This window comes from Buteo buteo, chromosome 19 (assembly GCF_964188355.1).
Source record: "Buteo buteo chromosome 19, bButBut1.hap1.1, whole genome shotgun sequence".
Taxonomy (NCBI): Eukaryota; Metazoa; Chordata; class Aves; order Accipitriformes; family Accipitridae; genus Buteo; species Buteo buteo.
Genome location: NC_134189.1, coordinates 12,556,747 through 12,582,509, shown reverse-complemented (window position 1 = coordinate 12,582,509; position 25,763 = coordinate 12,556,747). Strand labels below are relative to the sequence as shown.

The following is a 25,763-nucleotide window of genomic DNA, read 5'->3' as shown; positions in this document are numbered from 1 at the left end:
AAGCCTCAGCATTTTTTTCTGTAGAGACCTACTTCTTGGAGAGTTAGCATAGAGTCTTTAGGGATTTTTGCAACAAAGCTGGGGGAAGTTGTTTGTTTGCTTTTGTTTTATTTTTTAATCCAGATTATCTTTAAGCAGCCACAATGTCCAGTTTAAACAAGCTGCTGCATCCAGAAACAAAGCATCTTGGGGTTATTATTTTCAAGTCTGCAAGAAATGCTACAATAATTATTTCAAAAAGCAATTAAGTTTCCAAGAAGGGTCCAAGAATGCACTCAATGTCCTTACAACAGATCTATGTTAACTGCCCATTAACAACAGCAAGCTTCATGCTTCTGACAAATTGTTCCAAGCAACAGGACTTGAGAACAGGAACTGTCATGCCTGAGGATGTCTGCACTTGTTGAGAAGCAGATTTCTAGACCTCTCACACCAATCTCTTGATCCATCACTTTTTTTGATCCTGAAGGGTGTTGATGACCCACAGAAGATGACCAGGCCATGCAACTGGGTAGGGGGAAGTCACCCAGGTTATGTGGAAGAGGTTAGAGAGACTGGAAAGGTTAGGAGGAGGCATCAAAGCCTCCCTGCCAGGTCAGACAGCACATTCCAGTTAGTTATTTCCATTGTTAGGGAAATGGGAAAATTAAGTGATCCATTACACAATTTGCAATTCTTATTCTCAACTGTAATCTTGAGGCTTGACCGTGACTTTGAAGTTTGAGAAACACATGATAGCCTTATGAGTTATAGCATTGGTCAGCTGGCTTCCCTTGTACAACAGTGAGCGCTGCTGGATATGGGTAATTGGCCCAAAGTCTACTCCAGTCCTCAACAAGCAGAACCAGTTCTAGCTTGCAGTCATGTTACCACAGCTTAACTAATGGTTCAAATTGCAGTAGTAACTGCCCAGTGCAGATACACTCCATAGTTATCTATCCTTCCAAAAAAGTTTCAGCAGGAAATACACCAAGTTGCATTACCTCAGCTTTTTTGTGCACTAGGAACATACACATGGACATTACCTGTTCTGAGGCGTGATGAATTTTTAAGCTGTGGTAAGTTAATCATTTAGTTTATAAATAACAGGCAATACATACTTTAAATAAATACATAAGACAAGTCAAAACACATTTAACTGTCTAGGTTAACAGGTTGGCCATAAACAAAATAAAATACAGAGTTTAGTAAACCCCAGAAAACTGAAGCAATAAGCTCCTTAAAGCTCAAAACCAACATAGAAAGTGAAACTAAAATGAAGCTTTGAAAAAAAACAAACTAATCGATAAGTGAGAACTTCAGAGAGGAGGTAGATTTTCCACAACTGACAATCAAAACCCCCAAACATTTATTACATTTAAACCTAAGCCTTTGTAATTACAAGTTTGCAGTTAGCAGGTTTCTAACTGCTCCTGAATCAATACCAGTTTTTATCATTTTCTAATCTTTCTCTTCTAATTCTCAACTTCATTCCAATATAAATGAATGCCTTTGTGTCTAGATTTCCTTCCAACTTCCTTTGCACATATTCCCGCTCCTCCATTGTGGAAATTTTCTACTTTGACTACAAAGAGTACAAGGGAAAGACTACTAATGAATGGAGATGCTAAGCACATTAGCTCAATTCGAGTGGCCTGAAACTGGTTAATAGCAAGGCTGGATAAAGAAGACCAACACAAAGCGTTGATGAGTGGAAAAGAATGTTACAGAAACAAAAAGAAGTGAGTATTAAGGTTTTTGGTTTGTTAAACACCTGAAAGTTTCTTCAACCTATTTCCATTTAACTTTGAAAAGGAAAGGGCTACCAATAGTTTAAAATATTGAAATGCACTGTCTCCCAAGATGGGGAGCCATCTGTAAGAAAATAGGTGGTCTAATTTCACATATTGATACATCTGGTTAGTGAGCAGGTAACAACATCCACAACACATCTCAAGTGGTTACTAGAAGTCATGACCATTATGAAAGAGTGTTTGTTTCAAGAGCACGATTCAGTAAACAAAAAAGTTTGGGTTTGGATATCAAGATATCTTTTAAACTTCTCAAAATTCTGCTTTCACAAATCTAACATTTGGAAGGAAAAGAGCATCCAGGCACCACATAAGCAGCAGAGGACTTTTAAAAACAAAAAAAAGCAAAACAAAAAAACTTTCAGTCAGGATCACCCTTGCCTTCGAGGAACTGGCTAATGATAAGAAGAAAAGCTAAGCTATCCTGACTACTTTGTGAAACATACAACCACCCTTTCTCATTATAGTGATCATGTACAAGATAAAAAGCTTTTCAAAGCAAGCCTTCCAAATTCTATTTGAAAAAACAACAACAACAAAACCCACAAAAAACGAAACTACAGTTGCTTCACGCTGTAGTTTAGGAGTAGGAAAAATTAACAACAACACTAGAGAGCTCTCTCAGAGGCACAATATAGAACTGGACTTTTTTTTCCCAATACGAACAAAATAAAACACCTCTTGGGATAAATAAAAACAATCAGAGTATAAAACCTTCAGTATTATATTAAATGAAGACACCTCTGCCTGAATAAATATTTTGCTTTATAAAAGGGATTCTGCTCAAGAAGGCTGTTTCCTACAATATTTCAATATTCACACAAATGTTGCATTTCTTACCGGTACCCTGCTAAGAGGGGGCTTTGAAGGAGAGGTCCCTGGTTTCACTACTGCTGTTGCAATGCTGCTCGATGCCGAAATATAGCTGACTGGGGTGATCACTTGCCCAGGAGTAGCAACTGGCGTCAGTACTGGCAAGCCGGTTGATCCAAGAGGCAAACTGCTTGGAGGTATACAAGTGCTAATGGATGTCAGGGGTTTCGTTGGTGCAACGACAGTGGTTGGTATCCCAGGAATAACTGTAGTTTCCATTACCAATGATGTCTCCAGAGATACTGATGGATGCACTGTTCCCACGTTACCATGTTCACTGAAGAGAGACCGTAGCTTTTCTTCCAGGGTCTTTATATCATCGATACCAGGAGCTTTAGACTGAGCATCAGCATCAGCTTCCAGACAGTGAATATGAGGCTGATTGGGTAATGGAGCTGGTTGAGGCTGGCTGTGTATCAAAGTTTGCTGTACTGCAGGCAAGTTAGTGACTGGTTGTGGTAAGACACCAGGTAAGGGAACCTGGGGCAACATGGGTGTTGCACCTGGAATCTGGGGTAGGACAGGTGTTGATGTAATTCCTGATGGGACAAGTAAGGGATGTATCACTGGCTGAGTGACTGAACCACATACACTTGTTGCTACTGAGGATGATAAAGGTGCAGAGATTGGAAGAGATAAGCCAGCTGCATTGCAGAGCTGTGATTTATCCATAGACTGCCCACTCTCAGGTAGCGACTGTGGAGCACTTACAACTGTTGTTTCTGCCAGACTGGAGACAGAGCCACTGCTACTAAGCTGAGGAAGCTGCAAAGCCACATTCTGAGCCAGAGACAGAGCAACAGATGTCTGTGGTGCTGCCATACTACTTACAATCTGAGGAGTAGACTGAGATGTCACAGCTGGTGCAACAACACCAAGACCAGTGACACCAGGAACCTGGGTAGATGGCAGTGCCAAAGACGATGGTGTGCTGATACTGGGGGCAATGTCTCCAGTTACTGGCTGAGCAGGCTGGGATGTGGTAGGTAAGGAGAAAGAAGCAGGGGTGCTCACACTGGAAGCGACACCTGTCGATTGCTGTCCAGGTTGTGAGGCTGGAGGTGGAGAAACAGAGCTTGGCACACTTGCACTTGGTGCAACTCCAACAGTTGCACTTTCTGCAGGCAAAGTAACAGATCCTGGAAGAGAAACACCTGTGCTGGAGGGAACAGATATTGAAGAAGCAGCCACAGACACAGGAGGTGCACCGCTGCCCGCCATGGTAGAAAGTGCAGGTGGAAATGGGGGTATTGTTTGGTTGAACACTGGAGGAGCTGTACTAGGTCCTTCTGTCATTTGAGCATGCCCCATCTCAGAGAAAGCTTGCTGCAAGCTCAGTGATGATGCCGAGTGGGAGAGATTCATTCCAGGACCATGCAGTGGAGATGCAGCAACTGGAAGAACAGAAAAATGTGAGTCCACCTGGAAAAGTTCATCACAGTATTATTGTCTATTGCTAGACTAAGACCACATTTACCTCTCAGCATAATAAAAACTTACAAATCCAGGCTTACATTAAAATACAGAATTAAGGTTTCAGAGTCTTGCAGACAGCCCATCACCATTTTTTATCCTGTGAATCCTGCATAGTATCACCCAAATTATAATCACTTCTTACCGGCGCAGACAGTTCCTTACTTCCCCAAGTACTTTAAGAGGTCTTTAGGAACAGTTTAGTTAACTAACTTTGGAGTTTTGATGAACATGCCTTAGCCATCAGATTTTAAGAGTTTAGATAACTTACCCATATCCGGAGTTTCTTTTCCTCCAGGAACAGCAGATGTGAAAAAGCCCTGTTCTTTTAACCGACTCTCAGGGACAGGGCTGACAATAAACCGTCTTCCTGCAGAATGGACAACCTGGGTAAAGGAGCTAGGAGGAACCCCTAAACAGAAAGAAGTTAGATGTTTAGTGATACATAGCTGTAACTAAATACATAACCTGCAATATGGAATGTGCACTCCATCATACAAAATAAAAACTTGGCTGCACCCATCCGCTGAAACAGAAAAAGGTAACTGCCGAAAAAAATCACAAAAGACTTACCTATTCTTTGTGGCATGGAAGATGTAGGATCTGGCTGTTTGAACTCTAATTTCTGTAAAGTAAGATAAAATTTAAAGTTCTATTCTGAAACAGAAACCCACAAGATAGTTCTTAAAATGCTAGCTTACTGAAATGTGGGCATTTAAGGTAAGCAGTACCTTGGACCCAAGCACCATTATCAAACTAGTGGAATTCTGCCCACATAAATGTCAGCTACAGTGCTTTTACAGCTCCTCAGCTTAGTGACTGTCAATATAACAAATGGATCTAAACACTCTTTTGTTAATAGGAAGTCCAACTGATTTCCTTAAACATTCCACAGATAAATGGATGTTTCAAACTAGTTCTGGGTGGAAATAAGGCAGAGATTCAGGAATTGTCATGTTTTTATTCCCAGCAACCAGTTTCAAAACCTGTGGTTCCTAACTGAGCCATCCAATATCTTAGTAGCTCACTGGGTAGAGGGCCTGAGTCCAGGCGCTCTGTGTTTAGTGAGAGCATGGGGCTGGCAGTTTTAGTGTCCTACCTCATAATAACCTCAAATCCAAGAAGCCTCAGCATTTAAGATTGTCTGTTTAGTGGACTGTTAGGAGATTCAGCAGTTTCAGAAGCGTTAGAACATGTCAAAAAGCAAGAAGTCTATGTTTTTTAGCTTTCTAAATGAATTTCAGGCTCTCGCTGATACAAAGCTTTCTCTGTTTGTCTTCTCATTTAATTATTAAGCTTGGTATTTCTCAAGAAAGGAAGTTTCCATTTCTAGCTGGCTCTACTCATAAAACCATACCACCCAAAATGGAAAATACAAATAGCTAAGGCAATCTATCCTTTACATACCTGCGATCCTGGAAAGAAGCCATCATCTTTTGTCCGCATACTCTCCAAACCCTGATCACCTTCTGGCTCCACACTTACATCCTCACTTAGCATTTCATCTGCTTTCTCAATGATCTCTCGTACCTGTTCTACGAATGAGTCTCTCTCGGTTGCTAAAATAAACTCATTTTGCACCTGTAAAGAGAACAAAGCAACAATAATTTTCCACAAATTATTTCAAAACAATGTACTGAATAACCATAATTTACTCTTGGTGTTACTGTTCCTATGCACAAGATAAAGATGGCAATGCCTCAGAGAAAAAGAATTGTTTCTAAAAATTATCCCCAGCACAGAAGTATTTGCCCTGGTTTATTCTTTGCTGTGAAACAACATTCAATCTCGCTTCTTCATCAGACTGTCACCTCAATCTTTGCTAAGCACAGTGAAATTTAGAATTAGCAGCCTTATCTTACTGCAGTTCCTCCTATCTAATGTAACGTACATTTCAGTTGAGAACAACAACAAAAGACTCAAAGCTGAAGTTTAAATTTTAAAGATCTAGCACTGTTTGCTCTTAGAAAAGCAAACAGAATATGTTTAACCTGGCCCTTTCAGAAAGTTGTTTGCAGTGTTTCAAAAAACTAGACTGCAAAAAACCATAAGCAGGTTTACTTGATAAAACCACAATTCTAAGGTAAAAGCTGACACAAATTTTCACGTGAACTGAACATGCAATATTAATTGCCAATTTGGTATACGACTGTGCCCAGAGTTTCTAGTTGTGCTTGCATACCAGTAAGGTGAGCACATGCCATGCTACATGGAAGAACAATTCTGAAACACAAATGAGAAAATAAGACTGCTTATATTACTACTGTGATTAAGACTGGATTCCATTCTTCATCTCTCAAACATATCTTACCATAATTGAAGCTATTTCCTCAGGATTGTCACCATCCAAATCAAATTTGAAAGTAACCATTTTCCGATTGTGTGTCTCTAGCTGGCATTCCACTACCCGATCACCTTTATTTGAAACCTAAAGCAAAGAAAACAATAGTTCAAAACCAAAAGCATGAGCATCTAAGACTTTTGCTTTAAAGCTCATGGAGACAAACCAACAGTACTGGTCTAATATAAATACATTCTCTCCTTCCAGCCTAATAAATGGTGCCATATACAGCATCATCTTTTCTGAGGATATCATCAAATATTCTGCAATAGGCTGTGGGATCACTGGTGGCTAAGCAAGTCAATTTTGCCATATCTAATGCTCCAAAAAGCTCTTAATAGATGATGTTTTGAATGCTGAGTCCAGAAGCAGAAGATAGCTTGTAGGCTTTGGGCAGGACAGGGGGGCACAGAACAAGACCACAGAACACACACATTCCTCAAAGGAAAAGAAACTTTTTGAAGCTCAAAAAAGGCATCATCACTACCAAACTGTCACTAAAATAAAAAATACTCACATTTAGAATTCTCAGTTTCGGCCTAGCAGTCTTCTCATGGCGAGAGCGACTGCGGACAGATCTCCGCATATGACGTTTAGTAGTCCTCCCTTCGTGCCTTCCGCTAGAAGCTGGAACATTCTCATTGCCATCACTCAATCCTGAAGCAACATCAGAATGTGCACTAAAAAAAAAAAAAGCAACTTCACATTAGTATCCATGGACTCCATAACTGCAACAATACAGTTTACCCTGCCAGGTGGTATTCTTTTCTGCATAGCAGTAGATGTCTGTTAATCACAGAGTAGGGGGGAAGAGTCCTGTCAACACTTAAGGTTGCTTGAATAGCAATTCTAATAGTAATTATTTAGTTACATATCTCTTGCAAGCTGAGTTGTACGAATTTATCTTCTGAATATGTTTTTAAGCTATTTGGAGTTTGAGTTCTGTTTAAGTGCCAAAAGGACAGAAAAACATCCCTTATGATCCATTTGACACGACAAAAAAGGATTAGAAGTTAAATCACTTACTCCCTCCAAACCCTGCTGTAAATCAAAACTTACTCCACCTCTCATAAGCCTATTTTTCCTCCAGGAAGTTTATTTCCTCACATCCCCAAGAACACTCAGTGAAAAAAAAAAATCCCTGGTGAAAAAAGATACCTAAAGATCATCCAAGGAAGAATAATTAACACATGAAATTGAAATTCAGTTTGGTGAAAAGAAAACAATGCTTACCTATCCATAGAGGAAGCCAAAGGGGTAGACTGAGCAGGCTGTGTTGCTGGAAGGGTCTCTGAAGGAGCAGTCTGCGAGACTCCCTGAGAACCCTATGGATAGAAACCTACATCAAGAACCCCCACAAAGAACACCATTCCTTTTCAAGTAACCCAGTAGTCTTCAATGTTTCCTCCCAAATCAGTTGTAAAGCTAAAAGCACTCCCCGTCACCTGGGGAGGGGTAGGGAGAGGAAATCAGCCATCCTTTCTACTGCTATGTGTCACTACAGTTTGCCATGCAGCCACAGTCTTTATAACAGAATGTGCAAAAAAGGCAAGCCAATGCAGCACACAGACAATTCAAATTCTCCCTAGCAAGAACGACGCTGCAGAGAACAGGCATAACAAGAGATTCTCAAAGGCTATCGGTTGCAGTTTGTCTTTGATATGGCAAAAATATTCTACAGTTACTAGCAAGAAGTGAAGTGTTAACAGGTTTTTGCCTGCAGGATGCACACTCACTTCCCAACAGAACAGCCAGTGGCAACAAGGTCCCCACATTGGCATGACATTCTGCTGTAAGAAAAAGGTCATTTGAAATATTAATTTCAGACTGAAGACAAGCATGGAAGGGATTAGTTCCCCACACACATACATTGTTGCATAATTCAAACACCCTAAATGTATTGTTACATTATATTCAACATATTTACCTCCAACGCTGCTTGCTGCGAGGAGGCAGATGAGGCCTGTTGTGCTAAACTCACTGTAGGCTGGGGCACTTGAACCTGTCCTCCTAGGCTGCCCATGGGAACTAAAATGTTCTGCTCCACATACGGCTGCACAACAGGAGCAAGATAGCCTGGCTGAGCCATTGCATCTGTGGGTAAGGGAGGGGACAGCACAGCAGAAGGAATGCTAACAGAGGCCACAGCAGAGGAAGATGCAACATTCGAGTCCCCTGGGTACTGAGGTGGCAGCCGAGATGGGAAGCCCTGTAACAGAAATAAGGGAATCAAGTCAGTGAATGTCAGAGCTAATTAGGTAATGAGAAAAAAAAAAAATATCCATTTCAGGGGCATGTTCCAACCTTCTGTACTTGTTCAGGCATTCCCAAAATCTTCCCAGAGAAACAGAGCAAACCGCTCACATAGCCAAAGCTCAACTTGCAAGTCAGCATGCTTGAACAAGCAAATTCCCACTCAAAGTCCCAAGTCTTAGGCAAAACAATCTTCATCTCCCAACTCCCGTAGTTGCCTATTTGGCTTAGTATTTTAAGGCCTGAGACTTGAACTGAGTTTGAACAATTTTCAGGCTGAACAGCTACTGCTCAGATGATGTTATGCAACTGCTGCTGATTCTTGAGACTAATAGCAAAAACACTCCTGTGTTCTTCCTGTCCTCTTGTGATGAGCTGACCCAGGAACCAAGGAACATTCCTACACACTGTTTCTGTTCTACAGCATCCTTATAATCCCAGTACAGAATTTCTACATCTATACAATTTTTGTTATAGAAGAACAATCATATGCTCAGTCACTATTTTTGTCACTATTCAGATTGCCATTTTTACAGTCATCACACAAAGTAGCTGAAGCAGTCTGTGCCCAGTCTAGCATTTCATGACTAGCATTTCATGACTAGCATCAGGTACTTACGTGACATACAAGATCCATGCCGTCTGATGTATTTCTAGAAAATCCATGTCTGTCATCCCCCCCGCTCCCCTTCCCAGACTTGGAATGAAATACTGACATTACTGAATATCTTGCCATTGATTTTCTTTCCAACACGCATCTCATTTTAAAAATTACAATTTCCCCCACCCCCAAGTTGACAGACCTCTTGTATATATAGCTGTTCTCTTTCACACAGTGATTGAAACACTGGACAAATAAAAGTCCTGCACTATGATTCTGTCATTTTAGATAAATTCCATTGCCAAATCTGAAAAGCTCAAAACGCCAGGGTGTCCAAGGAGTGGTTAGGGTGGGTTTTTTTCCCCTCCTTAAAATGGTCCTTTACCACACAACAGAATTCATCTTGGTGGCTTAATGGCTCTCTTATGAGAAGTCAGTTGGCCAGGGTACACCGTTCAGATCTGGTACCTTAGAGGAACAGGTAAAAATGTGGAGAAGAGCTCTGCTGGCTTGCAACAATACCTGGTAAAGAGCATCTCCAGCAGGAAGTGAAGCTTCAGCAGCTTGTCCAATGCTGACCGGCAATCCCACGGACTGGACAGCCGGCTGTAGGAGCTGCGGGAGAACCTGGCTGGGCAACTGAGCCACAGGCTGCATCAGTGCAGGAAGCTGGCTAGGGACAACACTTGATCCTACAGGGACAGCGGTTGCCGCAGCAGACGTTGCCAGCGTGAGCAATGGCTGATTCATGCCAGCTGCCATTGAAATGGGCAGTGACTGGAAACCTGGCTGAGCCACTGACACATGAGGAGCTGCTACAGGCAACTGAGAGACTGAGAACTGGGGAACCATGGAAGTTGGCAAGGGCTGTCCCATGGGTAGAAAATGAGAGCCAATGGGGACTGATGGGGCAACTGAAGGCTGAGGGAGAGAAGGTGCTGCAACAGGTAATTGAGGCTCGCCTTGGATGATCGACACTGGTTGGGAAACAGGAAGCTGGGGAGGTAAAGAAAATAGAGATAGATTTTTTTTTTAAAGCAGGGTTGCAGAAAGCAGAGTTTTTACACATTAGTCAAAGAAAGAATTATTCAAGTTACAGCACTCTGTTAAAGTGGGTAGGGAGCACAGTTGGCAGAGTGGCTGGGAAGTTGGCTGGAGTTCCAAAAGGTCCTCACTTCGCAACACTTCCCCTGAAGAACTCAACAGGCTCTTGAGACAGACACCCACAGAGGGTGAAAGAGCAACATTCAAACACCCTGAAGCACTGACTTGTGCATAAACAGAATCCAATTCCCCTCAACTCTGTCCCCAGAGCCAAGCCTGCCTTCTTACAGGAAAGAAGTGCAAATCTCTCAACAAATCTGCCAGCTTTGGATATGGGGACTACAGCAACGGAGAACGAAAAGCCACTGTGCCAGCATTCAGAGAATGGCAGGGGATATGTCAATTAAAGCCAGCGAACGATGCAACTGGAAAGGCAGTTTAGATGAACAAGCAACAAAACAACAATTTTAAAAACAAAATCAAGGCTCACATGTTCAAGATAGAGATATGAGCCAAAATGAAGTAATACTCAGTAACAGAAGCTTCTTGACCAGGGAGTAAAGGAGAAGAGCTGAATAAGAAAGATGACAGAGTGGAGAAGGCAGTCCTTATGGTTCACTACCTAAATAAGTGAACATGTTTTACCCACATAATGGTGCAGAAGATAGACGTTGTATGGGAAGCAGAGAAATGACAAGTTCCTGAAAATCCATTCATAGTGTACCATTCATCAATATGCCTCATTATATTTTTGACAATTTAATGATGTTTGTACATGGAAGTGCTATCCCTCCCTCAAATTACTCACGATGGCCACATGTGAAAGAAAGGGTTTCCAACATACTTTCCAACAAAATTAGTAGTTGTAGTACACTAAGAATACTATTATCTGGATGAATGTTTTGGAACCATTAGAAAAGATGACAAAAGTGAAAGTAGCAGCATGTTGAATTTGCCAGCTGTGAAGAAGAAAAGTATCTTCTGCTAGAAAGAAGAATTTTGTTTACCTGTGTCCCAGCTGCTGCCTGAGGCATTGGCATAATCTGTGAAGTTTGAGTTTGAGAGACAGTTTGTGTGGGAGTGGCGCCAGCAGAAACTGACGACTGCTGCAGCTGGTATTGTCCAGGCTGTTGGGAAGAGGCTGGCTGCTGTGCATTCTGTAGTAGGGAAAAGAGGCAGAAGCTATTTTTTCCCCCAACAGAAGTTTTTAAAGCATATCCTATTTAAATTCTACTTTTTACTCCTTCATAAGTGACATCAGTGGTTCTTCTGAATATGCTGAGTCAATAAGCTTTAGCAATTACTTATTAGCATTACTAATACAACTCCATTATCAGCCCCAAATCTTGCAACAGAATCATTTCACCTGTGAAAACAAGAATGAAGATTCTATGAAGGAAGAAAAGGCAGTTAAGAGAAGAGAATGTCGCAGAAGATAGTATTTCCAGTTAGAAGAAATCATGAGAATGAAGTCTGCCTGTCTAGACTTGCAAATCCTGATACGCCTTCCCTTGAATGGGGCCACCACTGTAAGCTCAGGTGAAAGTTGGGAAGGACAGACACATGAAAACAAGCATTAACATGATTCTAAAAATAATTTTCAGAAAGTCAATGAGATTAATCTCATAGCACGTTAAATTTGGTGTGAACCAGAGGATTCCTTCGTTTTTGTCCAAAACCATGGGTTGAAGGGGGAACCGAAGTAGTCAATTGGTCTTAAAGAGTCATCAGAATCCTATACTAGAAGTATTTTACTCCTGGACTTACGAACTGTGATCTTACCTGCTGAGTGTGTTGGGTGGGCTGGGATGGCACTGATGCACTGCTTGAGGCTGACTGGCCTTGCACTTGTGTCTGGAGGAGGAAAAAAAAGACAGAGAATCAGCTTAAAAAACCCCTGTGGTTTCTGCAGCAGGCAGTTAAAAATCTTTTCTGCCTGGAATGATCTGGTTAGAATAGGTTTCTAGCTGTCATTTTGGACAAGCAGTCCTTTTGGCCAAATTCCATTACGACAACCAGAACAAAGCAGAGCAATCTGGAAGATACCAAACTCCATTTTAAGTCTTCCAAAACAACCAATACAGAAAGTCTTTGCAACCCACATGCCCCTCAACATGAGACAGATCAGCCTACCATCTGCTTCTTCCACCGATGATGCTTTAAGAGCAGGATGCCTTGGTATGATAACTGGAAATAGATGCATTAATTTTTACCTTTACATGTGTTCTAAACACAGTTAGGTGGGGGCATAGAAGGAGGCTAGAAGGAAATAAAACTGTTAAAAAAAATCAAAGATATACAGAATTCTAGACCAATAACAAAGTACTCGGTACACATACATGTCTTGAGTTCCCTTTGAGAGGCATGTCAAAATACAAGCTAGAAATTTCCAGACTCGCTACCATTCAAAGTCTACCAAAAATTGAATATTGAAGAATATGGGGGTTCATGTTCTAGCTAAGACAGAATTTTTGAATAAGCAACGAAAAAAATGGATGAGTGGCATAGAAATGAATGTGGAAGATGTAGAGGAAAATGGAATGGATTTTCATTATTATTTTTGTGGCTGACATTTTTTTATCAGATCCCAGGGTTTTCATTATTGTTTTTCTGACAGTTATATTTCTTTATGAGCTCCTGGGAGACAACTAGACAAAGACCTCCAAATGAGTTCCCTGAGCCTGCACCACTTTGGTGAACTGCCTTTGTAAGAAACATATCTGGTGCATATGTATCGTATCAGAAATACCTACTAAAATTCCTTAACGCTGTGATCATTCAGCTTGCAAAACCTTATAAGGAACAGGTTTATTAAAATTACATACTTTTTTAATTATAGAAACTTTGGAGAAAGCAGACTGCCAATGAAAAGAACCATTTTTTTCTTTGCTGTTTTAGAAGCTTGAAGCCCTTATTGGCTAGGATCTAAACACCTGCTATATCCCACTGCTGTAATATCTGTTCACATTGACTCAGTTTGTGCTTCAAATTCTGTTCTTTTAATGAATTAGATAAAAGAACCCAGAACTTACATTCTGTAAAATAATCATGATCCCTTACTGTGTTTTCCAGATGTATTTTACACCCATCAGAATTCAATTCCTGAAGTTTAACAAAGGTGGTTTATGGAGAAACAATGCCCACAGTTTTCAAACTTCTTGTATAGCAGCTTCACTCCACAATTTCTCAACTACAGCACAGAAATTGCTATCTATTAGACTAGTGATTAAAGTTGTTTCAGGTTTAATAAAAGACCTTCATTATCCCATATAGAAAGCCTTAAATACTTAGTTCTTGATCTCACCACAAAAAGCAAAGACTGTCCTCCAGTTCTGTCACACAAATCCCAAAATTGCTAATACTCCAATAACTAAAGTATCAGACAACCCCTAATTCCAAGAACAGAAGGAGTAAGAGAGAAGTCTACTTAAAGTAAATCCTCTCTTTTCACAAAAAAATTATGAGAAGTTTCAGACTACAAGTGCAGGCACAATGTATATACATATACACCTCACAATCACAGCGTACAAATGCGTTACTGACTATTGCAAGTGCAAATACTATATGTGCTGATAAAATATGTACCTCCAAACTAAGCTTCAGGCCTCAAATTTTGCTTTTTAAAAGGACACCATATTCCAGGCTTATAAGGAAGCAATACCTATTAGCAACAGTTGTTTGTGCCACTAATTTACTACTGAGATTGTTTAGTTTCTTTAATGATCCTGCAAGTACACTTCCAAATCCATGTACACATACATAATATAGCTCCTTGCATTCCTCTCTTCTCACTTTCTCCCCCCTGAGCCTAGAAAGAGCTCTTGCAGTTTGGATAGTCACCAAATTAACCTTGTTGTCTAATAAAACATTATTCATACAGAAGTTCAACTTCAAATAACACATTCTCATTAAATGGCTAAGGAGCAGCAACAAAAATACGAAGCAAGTTTTACTATCGCTGCTGATTCAAACTGTGGAGAAGATACATTTCATTAAATCCATTGTTTAAAAGCCAATTTGGTACTCCAGCTATCTCTTGCCAAAAGAACAACTAGTCCCAGGAGGTACACTGACCATTTGTTACCCTTAACGCAAAAGCCCTACCAATATTTCAGTTGAAGCTGAACACAGACCAAATGGTTGCCAATGCCTCATTATTTCATCGCAACCTGGTTTGTTAAAGAGATCCTAATATACTACTGACTTGGTGGAAAGACACCGCCATGAATGCTAACACTTAGAACCACTTGGAGCAAGTCTAAGAGCAAGGCTCCCCTTTAAGTGCAAGGTATGACTTATAAAAAGCAGAGAAATTCTGGAAGGGTTTGCTCCTGTAACCTGAGGATAGAGTGCAGGTGGTCCTGATGAAAGCGAGGTGGACAAGGCCTGCTGAGTCGAGGCTCCCTGGGGGAAGCAGATGAAGAGCTGCGACTCTTGCAATACCTTCTGAGGCAGCTGAACAATGGGCAATGAGAAGTCTGAACCAAAAGCAGAAGATGACCCCCCTGTAGGAGGAGGAGACTGGAAATCGCCAGTGTCAGAGGAAGTCAGCTGTGAGGAATCACTGGAGTATTCCGGGCTTCCTTCCAGCCAGCTCCGCCTGGCAGAGCCCCCTCTGGGACCTGCTAACTCAGGACCAAGATAGTTACACTGCTCCTCTGTCACAGGCTGAAGCCGACCGTGCGACCCTATGCCTTGAGTGGATTCCTCTTGACTGGTCTCCATAGAGCCCCGGCGACTTCTGTAGACCCGCTGGGGTAAAACTGCCCCTTCTGCTGAAGCAGAAGTCGGTGTGTGTACATGGAATTCAAAGACACAGCTCGCTCTGCCATCACTACTGTGAGAGAGCACAGCCGGGGCAGAGTGTGGAACAAATACCTGGTGGAATGTCATCTGAGCAGGATCTGCACTCAGAGGAGCTGAAACACTGGATAATGGAGAAAGGGGACCCATCCCAGAATCCAGCCTCAGGTTCTGAACATGTCTTGCCAGGTATGTTTGCCCCAATTGAAAGTCGAACACAGAGCTTTGTGGAGGACCACCTTGCCCATGGTTTGACTCAGAGACCTGCTTCAAATGTTGTTCAGTCGCATGAGAGTTATAAGCTACTTGATCATACTGCTCCGATACCTGTGATGGATAGTGCATGCCCACCAAATATACAGCTTCTGGATGCATTCTGTAGTGAGCATCCTCTGGAGGTGTTGGTCCAGATCTATAGTCACTGTGGACAGGAGCTGGCTCAAACACGGGATTAACTTGCACATGCAGAGGCTCTCCAGCGACTCTCTGAGCTGCTGTGCCCAGCATAACGAATGCCTCTGGTGTCCAATTGGTGGGACTACCACCAGGTGGAACTAAACTCTGGCCAGTCTTCAGCAATGGCTGGAAGTGGCAAGTTTGGGCTTCCAAAAATGAAGTGCTCTTGCGCCGCTGAGCAACTGCCACCTTCGGCGGGCAGACAGGTGGTGGCGAGAAAGACACCGGCCGTTCATGAACGGTTGGGAAAAATATCTGGGAATCTGGGAACGTTGGTGTTCCCCCACGCGGATGCTGAGGCTGTATTGACATGAACAAGACAAGTAATTCATACATTAAAAGTGAAAGCACATCAACATGCACAGTTCACTAGGCAGTTCTGTGAAGTAACTTTATAGAATGACTACTCAATTCATGGTCAAAAACATACATTACTTAGGAAATTTAGGTGAGTTGTAAATATCCATTAAATACATCCATGGCAGGCATAGCTACAAATGGAAACATTTGCTTGTGTTAGAGCTGCTTTTCCAGTCCAATTCCAATAATTCACAAGAAGAAAACAGTTTTGCTCCTGACAATGGAATGAGGTTTATTGTCATGGGCTATCCACTGTGATCTGGGCTTGAAATCCAATCAAACCCCTGAGGTTACTGCCATATGGGGAATACGAAAATTCAGAACTTGATAGCAGCAACAATGCAGAGCCTCTAGTTTGCACTTAGAAGATAAAATGACGTTAAATCTTAGTATTATCCAACACAAAAACCACAGTGCTAGCGTCCTGTATGCTATCCAAAGAGCTAAAGAGAAACCTTTTGAGACAAAACAGAACCATTCCAGCCCACAGCTGGAAAAAAAAAAAAGTATGATAAAACTGCAGAGCCTCTGGATTCTGCCAAAGTTGATCATCTCTCTTAATCCCTTTGATCACTTTTGATCATACCTTTTCACATGGAAAATTAGCACTCACTGAAAGAAACTAACTCTTGCCTGGACAATAAAACATTCACAGGTTTAGTAACAGCAGAGGCCTCAGGCAATTCCACTCCATCTGATGTACTACTTCACATGAGGCTCACCTTATTTAAGATTTATAGGTAAAATTTCACTAAAGAGAGTTCTATGTAAGAATACCAAACAATTTAGTAATTCTGCATACTTTCATCTCTGCCCACAGTATGCAGAGAGAGAATGTATTATCTACCCTAAAGGAAAAAAAAAAATTGCAAGAGTCAATAGCAAATATACTGTCTTTAAAGACAGATGGCATTTATGACTTTTTCAAGTTGCTGTTTCCACATTGTTCTTTCTCCCCAACCCCTTTTTTCCAGAAAAGCAGCAGCAAATTTCCATATTGACCAATACTAACAAGAAGGTCCTACAGGATGAAGAACTCTCCCTATGTTCTGAAAACTGGTTCCACTTAATTTATAAAGAAATGTTTCTCAAGGTTTATTTTGTGTAAATTGAAGCCCAAAACTGAAAAGACACTACCTCCTGTCTTGCAAGCTATCTTGCATCTGACTTTGAGAAACACAAAACCATGGCTTCTTCCCATCAAAAAACAGCTGAAGTGGCATTTTCGATTAAAACCTACAGAAAAATCCTCAAAAGTATTCATACTCTGAATTTCTAGTATCACTAGCACAGCTAGCCACAGCTTTTAGAATAACTAGCCACAGCAACCAAGCTTTAAAAGCTGGTTGTTTTGTGTGGAGCTTAATTAACATTCAATACTTGCTTAGAAGTTGGAAAATAAAAAGCTGGTTTTCTGACTTAAGGGGATAAGGACTAGTCTTCCCCTTACCTTCTGTGGTACAACTGGGTAATTTACATTTATACTATACTATAATACAAAAAAAAAAAAAAAAAGGTCAGCTACTGTTTGATAATGTTTAAGTGTACTGCTTCCCCCAAAAAAATAAATTAAAAAAAAAATCAACATTCCAGCAGCACAGTATAAGGAATCAACTCTTCATTTCTCATTTTCTCATTTTAAAAATGCCCAAAGCCCAGGATGTATTTAATGATAACTTATCTTACTGTGCCAGGAGGCAAATGGTAACACATACAGGACTGACAGAGAGGGAGGGCAGGCTGGAGCGTCGATGCTTGCGTGGAGAGGCAGAGTGCATGGGCAGGACACTTTCCAGGGCTTTAGAAAGCTTTTCTGCAAAGGTTTCTTCAGGGACAGTCCGAAGGTAGAAAGGAGAAAGAGGTGCAGACAACGCTGGTGGTGGGGTGCAAGGAGCACTGAGAGGGATGCAGGACATAGAGGGAAGAGCAGGAAGGTGGGGGACACAAACTGACATGCTACGACCACGTTGAGGCTAAAGGAGGAAAACAAAAGTTAAGAATTGAACACTTAAAAAAAAAATGAATAACAAAACCAGCAAAAACTATAATGAGGTAGAAAAGAAATGCAGACATACAATGAGAGGCCCAATACTGACTAATATGCGAGCAAGAAGATATGAGAGTGTTGAATGAATGCCAACACACACTGGGAACAGGTTATGAGCACCTCTGAGGACCCAAGTTTGCCTTAGGTTACTGAGCAGTGTGGGAAGTTCCCTAATACCCTTACAAGAAGCATGTGGAGGGCAGAACAGACAGGAGAGAGTATTTTCTCTGAGGCCACTGATGCAGCTCATACTGTGTGTACTCTCAGCATCTGGTAGTCTGACAAATTAAAAAAAACTAAAAAGATACTGATGAGCTTTCAAACATTCATTCTTAGTTTAGTGAGTGGATGTGTGTTTACACATATCACCTCACCCAGTCTCTCTGCTTGGGCACCTCCCTGCCTGAATTAAGTGGACTAACTGTATACAGCTGGCTCTTTATTAACTAAAATATTACCACAAAAATTTAAACATTACACATTCTACAACATGAGTTGTAGAAAAAAGTTGGTTTAATGTGCGGAAAATTCAGTAAAATCAGTCTTAGACAAGCATTTTCCAGATGCTGGGCCAATAAAAGCATCAGGATTTTGTAATCTTGCCTCAATCCAGAAGGCCATAGGTCAAAATCCAACCAAACTGGAAGAATCAGAATTAGGTTTTGGGGTGGGGCATTTTTGGTTGGGTTTTTTTTGTTATTGCTTTTTTGGTGTGTTGTGTTTTGTTGTGGGGTTTTTTTTAAGTGAATGGAAAGATGATGTTTAAAAGATGCAGCCTTCAACTGCAAGTTTTCCTTCTCTTAATGGTATATGCCTCTTAAGGATGTAATCCACAGTTTCTTAAAATAACTGAAATCAAATACAGACCTCCAGGGAAAAAAACCTCAAGATATCCAGTGGAGATCTGATTTTGATGTCAGACTGCTCAAAAAAATGGGAGAGGCATAAGGGAACTCAAAGGGTTAAATAAATATTTCACCCAAAATCTTCATCAGTTCCAAGGCAGGACTACTTATATATGTTATGCCTGACTCTAATCTAAACTGTTCAGAAACATCTCCAGTGATGGGGACTGCAGTACTTAACTGTCCTTGTTGGTTAGAAAGAAAAAAAACCTTCCCAAACAGTAATTCCATGCTGCAATTTAGGCATATTATTTCTTATTCTATCTGACAACAATGCTGTGGTCTGATTAGCCTCCTCCTATTTTACAGCAGCCTTTACAGCTTTCTCTCTCTTCAAGCTTGTCTTTCATAGGCTCAGCTTAACCATTTCAGTCTTCCCACATAAACCTTGTTTTCTTTATTTCGGGGGTGGGGGGTGGGGGTGGGGGGGGGGGGGGGGGTGTCACTCTCCTCTGAATTCTCTCCCAATTCACCCTCAAATTCACTCAAGCAGGGTGTCCGGGACAGACTTACTAATGGCCAAGAGCAGAACTATTGCATATAAAGTCTGCCTTTTTCACAACAGCATGATGTTTTTGACCATGTCCAGCCTGTGGTCCAATGTAATCCCTGACTTTTTTTTTTTTTTTTGGCAGAATTGCTGCCTAGTCAGTTGTTGTTCATCCTGTACTTGTGTAGGTGATAATTCCTGTTTAAGCATGAACTTTGCTCTTGCCCTGATTAAACTGCATTCTATTTCTTCTTAAGGCCATTTCTCCAGTTGCCAGTATCATTTTGACTTGCCATTCTGTTCTACTCCACTCTGTCAACCTTCTGGTACCACTGTCATCATCCTAGAGCATGAGCACATTTTAGCAGTGAACTAAGCAGCTTAACTATACCTCTATCATATGCTTGTTCTCCCGTCACCTCTCAAAAGATTATCGTCTTTCAACGTGGAAGCTAGCCATCCCAAGACAGTGAAATGGCTTCTGGTCCAATACATGCCCACACATCAAAATATGGCTTACCCAGAACAAGAGCTTATTTAGAGGGATTAAAAACTCATTTGATCAAGGACTAGCAGTACCACATGCTTTGGGTTAAGTGTCTTTGAAAAAGATGGAGACGCTTTGCTTGTGAGTGAAACCAGCATGTTTTCCAAAAAGCTAGTAACACCAACATTCTGTAATAAAAGCCTACATCCACAGGCACCAAAAAAAGTGAGGACCCTTGGTCTTAAGTGTCACATCTTCTCCCTTATGGTATTACTACATTATACCATAATGTCTCTGCCTCAGGCTCAGATTTTTATTTGTGTAAAAAACAAGCGACAAGGGAACCACTGAAGACAATATTAACAGTAGCAGAGTTCTACTCCAGAGTTAGAATAGATTTCTGCATACTCTCATACTCGGATCTAAAAACATACCAAGGAAAAAAACATACAAAATAAAAGGGCAACACAAATGAACATAGTAGGAAAAGTATTTGTGCCCAGTGCAGACTTTCCAGGGAAAAGGAATACGCATGGCAACTGATGAGCAAATCAACACAAGCTAGAAATAAAATTGGGAACAAGGGTGTGGGGTCTTTTCAGTCTGGAGTTCTCACATGCAGCATTCTATAACAGTTAAAAAAATCTTACCTGCAGAATCTGTAATCAAAGCCTCACAGAACACACACAGCAATTTCATACTTATACAGTAGCTCAAATTATTCTAATCCCTTCTTCAAATCAAACCAACAGCTTGATCCCTAGTAACTTCATATATACATACATACACCACCTTCCTGAGTGAGATTAAATGCTTACTTCCATAATATAGTCTTGTTCTGAGGATGTTACTTCCATCCATAAAAAAAACCTAACCCATCATTCTGCTTAAGTGCACTCAAGATATAAAATAAAAGCTTTAAAGACAAATATGCCCTTGCATATTTTAGTCCCCCCCCAGACTCAGTCACCTCGCAAAAACAGCCCATTAACTACTCCCATGTTGGATCTGTATCACATGCAAAACAAAACATACATGGAAGATTGCCTGGCAGACTTTTCTCTCACCTTTCCAGAGAAATACAAAATCAAGTAATTCCATGCATTTGCCATACTGTAAATTCTGGCTTACCGCTGCAGGTGGCTGATATCCTCCATGCTGCTGTGACTGGACTTGGCCAACTGAAGCTCCATATCCCTGTACTGCAGGTGTTGAGACTGACTGGTCATGCTGGGAACCATACGACACAGTCTGTTGACTGCTCACACATGATTCAGTATAAACAGATGACCCCTGGCCACTGTCAACTGTCCCATCAGCTGCAGAAGTTAAAGATAAAAATCTGTGTTTCAAGAACTGCAGTGTGGATTCATAACTTCAAAGATACTATAATCAATCAAATATTAGATTGATGTTTGTGACATGTTACATGGACCTTAGCATATTACGTTTTGTAATATTTAAGCTAGTTTAAAAATACATTTTTTTTCTTCCTCAATACAGCATCCTTACCAATATGTCTTCCCCTAACCTCTGAAGAAATCAGTAATTTCAGGAGCTCTTTATGAAGATACTTAATAGTAAACTATGCTTCCTATAAAAGGCTAGACCAGAAATAGAAACTTAAATTCCACATTGTTATGAATGATCTTTCAGGGGGTTTTAATTATTATTTTTATTTAATTTTACACAGATATATAAAACAGGTCTGTTGTGCTGGCTGGCAGATGCACCTGATGTAGGCACAGTAGTGAATTTAAAATCCCTATCAACTACAGAGCAGACAGTAATTTGCTTTCTAACTTCACCATTCTAATATGGAAGTTCTCATCTACCATCATTATTCAAATACTGATTCGAACGTTGGGATGGCAGAAGAGGAAAAGTTAGGAGTATTAATTCTTCTTTTCATGTATAGTACGTAAAACAGAAAATGAAACCTTTTTTTCAGAAAGCAAATTATGAGCAGAACTGCTTGTACATTAATCTCATTTCCACCTTAAGTGTAAGTTAACAGGGATTCAAATAAGTGTTTCTAATAGCTCTAACTGCACACTAGTGCAAGAGTATACAGCCTTCTGCAGGGCCAGAATATACTGTCCCTATAGGAAGGCAGCAAAAACTAGGACATGTGTTCATGCTTCAGGTGCCCAGGTTCATTTGGTGTATTAACTTCAAACAAAGTAAAATGACTTTGTGCTGACACTGGACTGTGAATTGTGCCAAGACTTGGCTCAGCTAAAGCACAGGAACGCATCTTACTTTGCTGTGCTTTCTAGTGGGCCAATGTTCTTCAGCAGACAGCAATAGCAGACAGCAACATCGTAAGATATTTACTGCTATACCCACCAAAAGTTTAAGGCTCTTAAGGGGGGGAACTGTGTAAGTGTAAGAGTTCCTAAATAAACCAACACACTTACAAAGAATAGATATACTGGGTTGCTGGAACTGCAGTTGTTGGTGTTGATCAGCTTCTGGTTCTTCAGGCTCCACTTGTGTAGAAACCGATGCTGAAGTAGTGGGGACAGGAGCAGTACCAGTGACAGATAGGGGATGCTTTGACCCTGCATGGGAAGCACTTGATGGTTGCTGTTGCTCCAGCTGCTGCTTCTGACTACCTTCTTCCTGAAGCTTCTTCTCCTGTTCTTCTCGCACCAACTGACGCTGCTCTCGCTTTCGCTTTATCAAAGATACCCTGTCCTTGATAGCTTTCGCCATTGTCTTGTGATCCCCTTCACAGACATAGCCAGATTCCACCTGAAGGAGGATATATTCACAGAATTCAGACTGTCATAGACAGCCACTGTTGTAGTGCTACAATATAAGCTACCACTCTCTGGCACTAACTTCTCATTCACAGACTTCTGAAGCTGTTTTATTTCTAGACAGTAACAACAGCAAAGGCAGAGGCCGACAGACTACATTTCACTGTCAAAGAACACCAGTACTTCCAATGCTTTATAAGACCACCAACACTTACCATTTCCTGTGCCACATCCTCTGGGACATCTCTCTCCAAGTCAAAGGAAAACTCTATTGCCTCATTATCTTTATATTTGCCCTTGAGTTTTTTGATGTCTTCAATTCGCAGCCAGAGTTTAATGGCAATTTTTTCTCCATCATCTTCCTCTGCTAGTTCTACCCGTACTCCAGTCTCTTCTTGGAAGAAAGCATGATTCAAAAGGTCCTTAATAGCATATCTAGTATATTGGGGAAGAATGTAGAAAGCACATACAGTTACTAGGTTTTCATAAAATATTAAGGAATATACTTGCCTGATGATCCCCCACATTTATTCTCTACATTTCACTCTTCTCCCATGAATTATGTGACAGCCCATCATTCAAATTTCTATTTAAAAGCATGGTGGAGAAACAAAATGCAATAATACAGATGTACAAAAACAAAACAAAACAAAAAAAAAATCACACATTGGTCAACGGAAGTACCAACAGATTTAAGCCAACTGAAGAGGATATACATTAACTAAAATAAAAAGAAACCTTGAAGAAACAGTTTGGTTTTACTGAACATTAAGATCCAACACACAACCCTTAGTCCTCAAATCAGTACAGTAACAAGTATGTCTTTCAGTCTATTTCAAGATCTTATCAAGAGCCTCATCTAGTAAATTCAGCACTAGATAAGCACCACGTTATTCCTTTCATATTTTATACTATTTTGAACCACTTCAACTTCCATTCTGTTTGACACAATTAGAAGCTTTGTCCTGAAGGTACAAAAAAGATCTATGTTCATACACACACAGCGTTAACAGTAGTAGTCTAAAAGTTAACTGCTTAAACTAAATGGCAAGAAATAAGTGATGTGCAGCCACAGAACTAACTTACAATAAGGAAAAAATAGGAAATTGTTTAAAACTAAGAAAAAGAACAGGGATTAAAAATACATAGCAATGCCATCAGATATAAAACTTCGAGTTAATAGAAGGGGATGAATAAATATCCATAAACTGACAAAACTAGCTCTGAACAGAATAGCAGGAGGCTAGAGGAGGGGCAAAGGCTGAAGCACTCTCAAATCAGACATTCAGTAAGCAACAACTATGTAAAAGCAGAAAACAAAACAAACCCCACAAATAAGCCATCAGAGCAGTTACAGATTTCCTGTAATGGTATAAGTTAGTCACTTCAAGTAGAAGTCATCTTGCAGAAAATGTGGATCAAAATGAACAGCAAGAATTTAAAAAATAAGAGCCCTGAAAATAATCAGCCATAAAATGCTGACAAAATCAAGGGGACAGGAAAAACAAAGGATTACAGAATAACAAACCAACCAAACAATGCAAATACCTGGGAACCCGGAAGGATGTCCTCCACTATTTTGCTGACTAGGTCAAAGTTTTTAATAAAACAGTAGAATTTCTGAATAAACGCACATGGATGGTTACTATAGCATTTGCCCTTTTCTTGACACTGTTACTTCTCTAAAGCAGTCACTGAATAAGAATCTACCAGAGAATAGAAGCTGCAGAAGTAATACTGGCTTCCCAACTCTCATCAGAACACAGAAGACCCCAGGAACTAACTGGATCTGGTATCATCACAGATAAGAGACTCAGACAGCAAAGAGACTCAGACAGCAAGTAATATCTCTATGTGAAAAGACAGTACTTACCTTTCGCCTTTGTTTTGCCGAATGCATCCCTCAATAATCTCCTTCACTTCAGGGATTGCTACTTTATCAAAGCTGGCTGGCTTGACACCCTGGAACATACAAGTAACAACAGAGAAACTGGAAAGCCCATTTGATATAAGTTTTGATTGTGTTTACAGACCAACTATTTTTACTCAATAGATAACTGGCCTGAATTCCCCACTAGTGCAAATTATAGAGAAATCTGACCCCAATCTTATTGTTCATCTGTTTGTCAGTGACTTTTGCAAGCATTTTTTCCCCCCACTATTTCTCAGCTACACTTCCATAACAGAAGGTTTTGGCATTTAGGTTCTCAGTTAAGATAGGAGAACTGTCTAGTTTCCATGGAAGTTATGCTGGTTAGAGGCAAGTATGCAGACTGGACTGAGAATGGAAGGAAACGTTTCCTACGTAACACTAGTGCACAAACCCACATGGTTAATTTAACAGTCTTCAAAGGATGCTGGTGCTTCCCAAAATGTCTCCAACATGCCTTTATATGAAGTAATTTTGGCATAGATTGATTTTACAGGAAAAACATTAGCCCAGAATGATCTGACTGGATCATTAAGTAACTTGTCCAATGTTTGGGGTTTTTTTAAAAAATAAAAATTAAAAAAAAAAGAGAAAAAAAAGAGAGGAAATTTAAAAAAAAAAAAAAAAAAAAAAAGACTTCCCTGTATCTTAGCTCTCCCCAGAAGATCTACTATACTCAAACCACACTCCTGCATCACTGCTGTTGCAAGTTGAGGAAAATGAGCTTAGCAATACAGACCTTCAACAACACACAGCAATTCTTTCTCCAATACATGTTAAAGCCATTACAGGAAGAGAAAAACAAAATCTAAGTATGATCAGCTACTCAAATCAGTAAAGCAAATAAGCCATGAGATATGACCATCTGGGAATTCTGCAAAACATTGCAGGCAGAGCACCAAACTTCATCACTTAATCATGGCCAGAAGCTCTATGTCGGGGACAATTGTCTACAACAGCAAAATCTGGCATTCAATTTTACTTTATTCAGCTTTTAGCTGCAAACTCTGTATGTAAGACAGCAGACTAAGAGAGGATGAATACATCCTGTTCAAGTTCTGTCATATGAAGAGTCCATGTTTTCAAGCAGAACAATCCTGAAATCATACACTTGATACATCTGACCCTGTGTCACTAGTAAATCA

The 25,763-nt window shown here is 40.5% G+C and overlaps 1 protein-coding gene across 7 annotated transcripts in view; it reads right to left on the bottom strand.

Annotated features, from left to right (window-relative positions):
* WNK1 (WNK lysine deficient protein kinase 1) overlaps window positions 1-25,763 on the bottom strand; it is a 107,114-nt gene that overhangs the window by 21,212 nt on the left and 60,139 nt on the right. For 3 of the 7 annotated variants that reach the window (XM_075051087.1, XM_075051088.1, XM_075051089.1), the window contains exons 5-20: window positions 24,562-24,650; window positions 22,904-23,123; window positions 22,344-22,680; window positions 21,055-21,242; window positions 15,506-15,934; window positions 12,158-12,229; window positions 11,383-11,532; window positions 9,854-10,327; window positions 8,405-8,686; window positions 7,711-7,802; window positions 6,995-7,157; window positions 6,448-6,564; window positions 5,544-5,717; window positions 4,710-4,761; window positions 4,408-4,548; window positions 2,631-4,057 (exon numbers count right to left, since the gene is read on the bottom strand). In XM_075051087.1, coding sequence (XP_074907188.1) covers window positions 2,631-4,057; window positions 4,408-4,548; window positions 4,710-4,761; window positions 5,544-5,717; window positions 6,448-6,564; window positions 6,995-7,157; window positions 7,711-7,802; window positions 8,405-8,686; window positions 9,854-10,327; window positions 11,383-11,532; window positions 12,158-12,229; window positions 15,506-15,934; window positions 21,055-21,242; window positions 22,344-22,680; window positions 22,904-23,123; window positions 24,562-24,650 — 4,407 coding nt within the window. Of the gene's footprint in view, window positions 1-2,630; window positions 4,058-4,407; window positions 4,549-4,709; window positions 4,762-5,543; window positions 5,718-6,447; window positions 6,565-6,994; window positions 7,158-7,710; window positions 7,803-8,404; window positions 8,687-9,853; window positions 10,328-11,382; window positions 11,533-12,157; window positions 12,230-14,713; window positions 15,935-17,709; window positions 19,284-21,054; window positions 21,243-22,343; window positions 22,681-22,903; window positions 23,124-24,561; window positions 24,651-25,763 lie in introns of those variants that run through there. The other 4 variants (XM_075051090.1, XM_075051091.1, XM_075051092.1 and 1 more) reach the window with 4 other exon arrangements.